The 7,958-nt window shown below is 37.1% G+C and overlaps 1 protein-coding gene across 1 annotated transcript in view; it reads left to right on the plus strand.

Moving 5' to 3' along the window:
• FAM186A (family with sequence similarity 186 member A) overlaps positions 1 to 7,723 on the plus strand; it is a 78,089-nt gene extending 70,366 nt beyond the window's left edge. Inside the window, exons 7-8 of the mRNA XM_086713417.1 lie at positions 822 to 1,004; positions 7,649 to 7,723. Of these exons, the coding sequence (XP_086569543.1) occupies positions 822 to 1,004; positions 7,649 to 7,670 (205 nt within the window). The 3' untranslated portion in view covers positions 7,671 to 7,723. The remainder of the gene's footprint in view (positions 1 to 821; positions 1,005 to 7,648) is intronic.
• Positions 7,724 to 7,958: the final 235 nt, after the last annotated feature.

Raw genomic sequence — 7,958 nt, forward strand, 5'->3', positions numbered from 1 at the left:
GTCTTGCTAAAAAATGAAGCTTATTCTTTTTTTTTTTTTCAAAAAAAATTTTAACGTTTATTTTTGAGACAGAGAGAGAGAGAGCATGAACAGGGGAGGGTCAGAGAAAGAGGGAGACACAGAATCTGAAGCAGGCTCCAGGCTCTGAGCTGTCAGCACAGAGCCCGATGTGGGGCTCGAACTCACCGACCGCGAGATCATGACCTGAGCCGAAGTCGGCTGCTTAACCGACTGAGCCACCCAGGTGCCCCCCCTTTTTTTTTTTTTCCAAAAAAATTTTTTTAACGTTTATTTTTGAGACAGAGAGAGGGAGAGCATGAACAGGGGAGGGTCAGAGAAAGAGGGAGGCTTATTCTTTATTATGAAACAAATTATTTTAACACAGAATGAAGAAACTTAGGTTACTTTTTTCCTGTTTTCCATTTTTTTTTTTTTTTTTTTTTTTGAGAGAGAGAGAGAGAGAAGGTAAGAGCTTTGGGAAGGAAGGGGGAAAATGTTGGTGGGAAAAAAATAGTCTCGATATGGTTTACATATTCTATGAAGCTAAGAAGGTAGTTTTAAAATAGATCACTAGGTGAAGTCATGGAAATGGAAATGCAGCTTTTGGTGAAGAAAAAAAAAAAGCTATTTTAGCAAATTCTGCTGTTTTAATCTCTCTCTCAGTCAAAGTAGGCGTAACTAATGTTCTTCAGTGCCAGAGAGGGCATCATAGGACAAGGTGGTGGTGAAGACAAAAGGGGAGAATAAGAGTCATACATTTTGATTGAATATGGAGCTCAGGAGAGTTTGGTGCTTCCAGTTAGTGCTCTCTGGTTCTTTAGACAAGAAGACCAAATGGAAGCCATCTGGAATGCTGATCTGTCGACTTCAAGCTACCCAGTAACAGAGAAGACATCAATACATTCACTCTGGGCCCAGCTGGGTGGGTACCCAGATATTCCTATGCTACTCCAGTTAGATGTTCAATCTACCTTCAGAAAATCTCTTGGATCCATTAAATCACAGTAAGTTAAGGACTGGGAGAACTCTGGTAATTGGGCCTTTGGTCATATACCTTCTGTTTCCCTACCTTGACCTTACCTTATAGCACCAGGGAATTACCAAAAGTAGGTGCTTGGTGTAAAGTTAGACATTACCTTTTCCAGGATGCTGTATTAACAGAAGTATACAGTATGTAACCATTTGAATCTTTTTTCACTTAGCATAACTCCTATGAAATTCATCCATGTTTTTATGTGTATTATTAACTCATTCCTTTTTATTTACTGACTAGTATTATTCCATTATAGGCTGTACCACATTTTTTAATTCATTCATCAGGTGAAAGACATTTGAGTTGTTTCCAGTTTGGAGCCATTATAAATAAAACTGCTATAAAAATTCATATACAGGTTTTGGGGTGAATGTAAGTTTCTACTTCTCTTAGATAAATACCCAGGAGTGGGGTTGATGGGTTAGATAAGCATTTGTTTAACTTTTATAAGAAATTGCCAAGCTTTTTTCCAAAGTGACTTTTCATCTCTGTATTTATTCAGTGGGGCTAGTTCTTGTCCTGCCTCTGGATGAAAACCTAGATGGTTCTGTGACATTTCCGGTAACTTTTCAGTACTATGTTTATCTGGTTAGTAAAATGTCCAGAACCATGTACAAGTAAAACTTGGATTTTATTTTAAAGTTGAGGTTTCTCCTCTCTTCCAGCTAAGACTATTTATTACAACTTAGAGTCAGAGAAGGAGGATATGAACAGCTGCTTTTTTCTGCCCTACTGTTTCTCACTTTCCCAGCTTGCTACTATGGGACCCTTTAGGAATTAGAGGTCTTGGAAGGAAGAAGAGAGGGGGTAAATGGAAAGTTCTTACTATCACTGTTGCATTTTCTAACATCAGTGCTTCCTGGATGTGGCAGATTTTTAAAGCTGACTCATGAGGTACTTTGATTAGTTCCTTGGAGATCACCATCACTGGAGATCTGTTATCTGCAGATTTCTTGATCTTGTCAAATATAGTTTTATCCCAACTGGTTGTTTACATCTGTGATACTTCCAGCTTCTCTCTGCTGAGATGTGTTTGCATATTTGGGCATCCCTTGCAGACAGAACCCATGACAGCCCTATGCCATCTTTCTTGGGTATACATATGCATAGATGTGGCCCACATCTAGTCTACTGGAAACAGTGGGCCTTTCTTTGTCCAAGTAAACTCTGAGGTTGAAGGCTTATCCCAATGCAGCAGCAGCCTCTTCTTTGCTATTAGTACAGCTAGCCAATCAATCACTGCCTTAGCTTTTTTTTTAGGTATTGAATCAGGCCCCATTCTATTGGGCCTCCAAAATGCTGTGATAAGTTCTTGGAGTGGAGAATGGGTAGGCATGCTCTCAAAATCCTCTTCTCCTTGACCATTTCATACTCTGAGTATGAGTTAGAAGATTAAGAGACAGTTTAACTAATATTCAACTTTATCCAGTCAACCTGAATTTAATCTGACAACTTTTCCATTGTGCTTTGTCAAAACTTTCACTTTGATATTCTACCACATACAAAATATGTATTAGGAGTCTCTAACTTGTTTAGTTAGATGCCTGAAAACATTCAGAGTAAGAGGTGCTGAGAACAGTGAAAAAAAGTAAGACATTATAGGAAATAGGAGAACTGAAGTCTTGGAATTTTGCTATTTTTCACTAAAAATAGAAATATAGACAATATACACTTTAAGACATCTTAAGTTAGTAATAATGGGCACTATATGATCAGTTACTACTTGCCATGCTCCCTTTTTTTTCCTCACTAGAATCTCTTCAAGGTCTTCCTCCCCCCAAAAGGATTATATTTATTTTACTTTGTGAAAATTAAAGTACAAACCAAGAGAATTTCTTTCCCTCTGGTTTTAGTTATTTCTACCACTCCTTAGAGCTCAATTTAAACAATTATTCTTTCTGATCTGTCTTCTCTAATTCCTCCTATGTGCTCCCATAGCATCTTATAATTAAATAGTATCCTAGCACTTACCATTCTATATTGTGCCTCATTATTTTCCTCCCCTGATTTCAGACATGTTTTGGAGAAATTAGCTGCCTTTGTGCTAAACTGCCACTACCTTTGCTCTGCCTGCTTTCCTTTCAAAAATATTTATGGACTACTTACTACGTGCCAGGAACTATACCTAGGCACCGAGATACAATATGTGGGAAGGGCTCAAGAGATCATAGATGACAGGAAGAAGGAAAAATTTGTGCAAAATCTAGGGTCAATACCATATTGCTTCTTTTTGCTTTATCTCCTTAAAAAAACAGCAACAAAAACTAAACTAAACTGAATAATATTTCCCCCTACTCCTCAGTTCCCTTTCTTCCTATTTCCAACAGAGGTGACTAGAACTAAGATTTTTTTCTCTTCCTGTCTGGATGTGTTATGTGATGCTTGGAGCTACTGCAATCTTTGGCAACCCTGAGGTGATAACCACAAGATAAAAAGACAATACACCAGGAATTACAGAGAAGGAAAATAAATAAAACCCTGTCCTTGATGACATCTAATTGCTAGAACAACCCTGAGTATACGTGCCTCTGGGCTTTTGTTAAGTGAGCCTTTGTTTGGTCAAGGATTCTGTTGCTTATAGTCATGTGAGTTTGAAAAGAATGTGTAACCTGCTATTGTTGGATAAAGTAGTCTAGAGATATCAATTATACCCGTTTGATTAATGGTGCTGTTGAGTTCAACTATAACCTTAATAATTTTCTGCCTGCTGTATCTGTCCACTTCTGATAGAGGAATGTTAAAGTCTCCAACTACAACAGAGGATTCACCTGTTTCTCCTTGCAGTTCTATCAGTTTTTGCCTCATGTAATTTGATGCTCTGTTGTTAGGCAAAACAGTAGGGATTATTATGTCATCTTGGCATATTGACCCCTTTATCATTATAAAATACCCTTCTTTGTCCCTGATAGCTTTCCCTGCTTTAAAGTCTAGTCTTTTTTTTTTTTTTTTCCAACTTTTTTTTTTATTTATTTTTGGGACAGAGAGAGACAGAGCATGAACGGGGGAGGGGCAGAGAGAGAGGGAGACACAGAATCGGAAACAGGCTCCAGGCTCTGAGCCATCAGCCCAGAGCCTGACGCGGGGCTCGAACTCACGGACCGCGAGATCGTGACCTGGCTGAAGTCGGACGCTTAACCGACTGCGCCACCCAGGCGCCCCTAGTCTGTCTTAAATTAATATAACTACTCCTTTCTTTTGATTAGTGTTATCATGGCATTTTTTCCCTTCCATTTACTTTTAACCTACATATCTTAATATTTAAAGTCAGTTTTTTATAGACAACATATATTTGGGTCTTGTGTTTGGATCCACTCTGATAATCTCTGTCTTTTAGTTGGCATATTTAGATCATTAACGTTTAAGATGATTATTGATATAGTTGCATTAATATCTACCATATTTGTTACTGTTTTCTATTTATTGCCCTTGTTCTTTAGTCTTTCATACTTTTTCTGCACTTTTTAGTTTTGAGATTTTATAATTCCATTTTATCTCCTTTCTTCATTTAAACTTTTTTCATTACTTTTTCAAGTTGCTGCCCTAGACTTTGCACTATACATTTACAACAAACCCATGCCTACTTTCAGATAACACTATACTGCAAGTGCCTTATAATAACAAAATATTCCTAATTCTTCTCCCACTCCATCCCTTGTATCATTTCTGTCATCCATTTAATCTATACATTAGCATGCATATATCATTGAATACATTGTTATTATTACTATTTTGCACAATTTATTATCTGTTAGACCAGTTAAGAAAAATAAAACCTTTTATTTTTATTTATTGCTTCTCAAATGCTCTTCCTATCTTTATGTAGATCCAAATTTCTGATTTATATCATGTTCCTTTTTTCTGAAGAATGTCCTTCAACACTTCTTGCAAGGCAGATCTACTGGCTATAAAATTCTCTCAGTTTTTGTCTGAGAAAGTCTGTATTTTTTTCTTCACTTAAAAATTTTTGCAGGGTACAGAATTCTAAGTAGGTAGTTTTTCTCTACACACTTAATTTTTTTTAATGTTTATTTATTTTTGAGAGAGAGAGAGACAAGTGCAAGCAGGGGAGGGACAGAGAGGGAGGGAGACACAGAATCCAAAGCAGGCTCCAGGCTCTCAACTGTCAGCACAAGAGCCCAACGTGGGGCTTGAACCCATGAACCATGAGATCATGAACTGAGCCCAAGTCAGACTTTTAACTGACTGAGCCATCCAGGCACCACTCTCTCAACACTTTAAACATTATACTCCTTTCTCTTGCTTGCACGGTTTCTGAGAAGTTGGATGTACTTTTTATCTTTGCTGCTCTGTAGGTAAGGTGTTTTTTCCTTCTGATTTCTTTCAAGACTTCTACCTTAAATATGATATGCCTAAGTGTGACTTTTGGGGCATTTATCCTACTTGGTATTATCTGAGTTTCCTAGTTCTGTGATTTGGTGTCTGACATCCATTTGGAGAAATGTTCCATCATTATTGCTTCAAATATTGCTTCTGTTCTTTTCTATCTTTTTCTGGTATACCCATTATATGTATGTTACACCTTTTGCAGTTGTCCTCCAGTACTTGGATATTCTGTTTTCTTCAGTCTTTTTCTTCTTTGTTTTTCAGTTTTGGAAGTTTCTTTTTTTTTTTTTTTTAATGTTTTTATTTATTTATTTATTTTTTTAAGAGAGAGACAGAGTGAGTGGGGGAGGGAGAGAGAGAGAGAGAGAGAGAGAGAGAGAGAGAGAGACAGAATCTGAAGCAGGCTCCAGGCTCTGAGCTGTCAGCACAGAGCCTGATGCGGGGCTCAAACTCATTAGCCGTGAGATCATGACTTGAGTTGAAGTTGGATGTTCAATCGAATGAGCCACCCAGGTGCCCAGTTTTGGAAGTTTCTATTGGCATATCCTGAAACTCAGAGATTCTTTTCTCAGCCATATCCAGTATATTAATAAGGCCATCAAAGATATTCTTCATTTCTGTTAGTGTTTTTGATCTCCAGCATTTCTTTCTGTTTTTTTCTTAGAATAGCCATCTCTCTGCTTACAGTATCTGTCTATTCCTGCATGTTGTATACTTTTCCCATCAAAGTACTTAGCATATTAATTATCCTCATTTTAAATTCCAAGTGTAATAATTCTAATACCCCTACCATATCTGAATCTGATTCTGATGCTTGTTCAGTCTCTCCTGTGTTTTTTGCCTTTTAGTATGCATTGTAATTTTTGTTAAAATCCAGACATGATGTACTAGGTGAAAGGAACTCTGGCAAATAAATAAGACTTTAATGGTGTGATATAAGGTATGGAAGAATGGGAAACATTGTATAGTCCTGTGATTAGGTCTTAGTCTTTTGAAAAGCCTATGCCTCTTGTCTGTGAACTTCACCAGTGCTTCTTAATATCCTTCACTCCCACCTTTGGTGTCACAGGATGGATAGAGGGAACTGGAATTGGGTATTTCTCTTCTCTCACAAAGAAGGCTAGAGTTGACTGGAGTTGGGTATTTTCCTTCCTCCAAATAAGTTAGGTCCTGATGAAACCCTACGCTTTGGTTAGGCTTTGGTAAAATAATCTCTCTCAAGGGCAGACCTTGTTAAGAAGAACAAGATGCTCTGGTATATTTCAAAATGGTTACTTTACCCATTCCCCTGAGAGAAACATCAGGAAATTTTTCTCCAATCTTCACTGTGAGGACATGGTAGTTTCTGGAGGTCCCTTTTACTGGGTCCTCCTGGAGATTTTAACTCTCAGACTTGCCCGTACTGAGCTTCCAGCAATTCATCAATTAAAGTTCAAGCTTTTTCCCAGGCACTGGATCCTGCAGAAGTGTCTGCTCATGGGTTTTGGCTCCAGTAAGTTGTGATTCTCTGTATTGCCTGTCCCTCCAGTTTGCAGGGCAATGGTTTTCCCTGTGACCTCATTTCTCTGAATGTAGGTTGTTAGGATGGAGTAGCAACTTCTTGCATGTATTCTTCAACAAATTCCAATGCACTTACTTTTTGGTTGCAAAAATGGGCTCATACTTGACATGTTTTTTTAAATCTGTTTAGTGTTTCACTTAACAGTACATCTTTAAATTTTTTCTATGTCAGTATAGACTTACATCATCATTTTTATTGATTGCATGATGCTCATTGTATAGTTCCATCACAATTTATTGAACTGTCTGCCTACTGATGGAAATTTGAATATTCTTCAACATTACAAACAATGCTGCAACAAATATCCTCACATAAGTTTGCATAGTTGTATGATGATTTCCCTATAAAAATGTCATTAAAATAATATTAATTTTCTTCCAATTACAAAAGTAAAGCATGATTATCATAGAAAATTTGGAAAAGAGCAAGAAGTCCATGCCCAGAAATAACCATTGTTAACACTTAAGTTCTAACTTTAGGTGTAAGAAGACTGTCTAATAAGTAATAAGCTATTGCCAAGCTCTGCTCTTCCTGGGAGACATTTTGCCTTGTCAAGGTGACTTTTATAAATATAGATTACATATCAATTTTACTAGTTTAACTTTGGGAGTTCTGGAGGCACTCTTATTTTCCCTATGAATCATCTATATTCCTATAAATGTATTTAAGAGCAATTTGTAATAAGATTAATTTTCTTGTTTTGTTTCCAGGTTTAAGAAGATTCCCAAGTGACTGTAAAATTAAATACAAGTATGTTGAAAGTAAATTTCAAAGTTACAGTAGAATTCCTGTTTTCCTTTCTTTCATGTACATGCATTGCTTTACCTATTCTGTGCTTTTACATTCTGCCTATAGTTCTTTAGGTTAAACATCTTCATTTCCAGACTATTAACATGACCACTCAAGAAAGAATATCCTCCTCTAGATTACTGGAAACACAAAGCTTCAACAAACACTGTGGTAGGCTGTCATAAAAGGGACATAATATGGCCCCTCACATGATGGCAAAGTAGCACAGTC

This window comes from Puma concolor, chromosome B4, assembly GCF_028749965.1.
Source record: "Puma concolor isolate L17-30 chromosome B4, mPumCon1.1.hap2, whole genome shotgun sequence".
Classification (NCBI taxonomy): domain Eukaryota; kingdom Metazoa; phylum Chordata; class Mammalia; order Carnivora; family Felidae; genus Puma; species Puma concolor.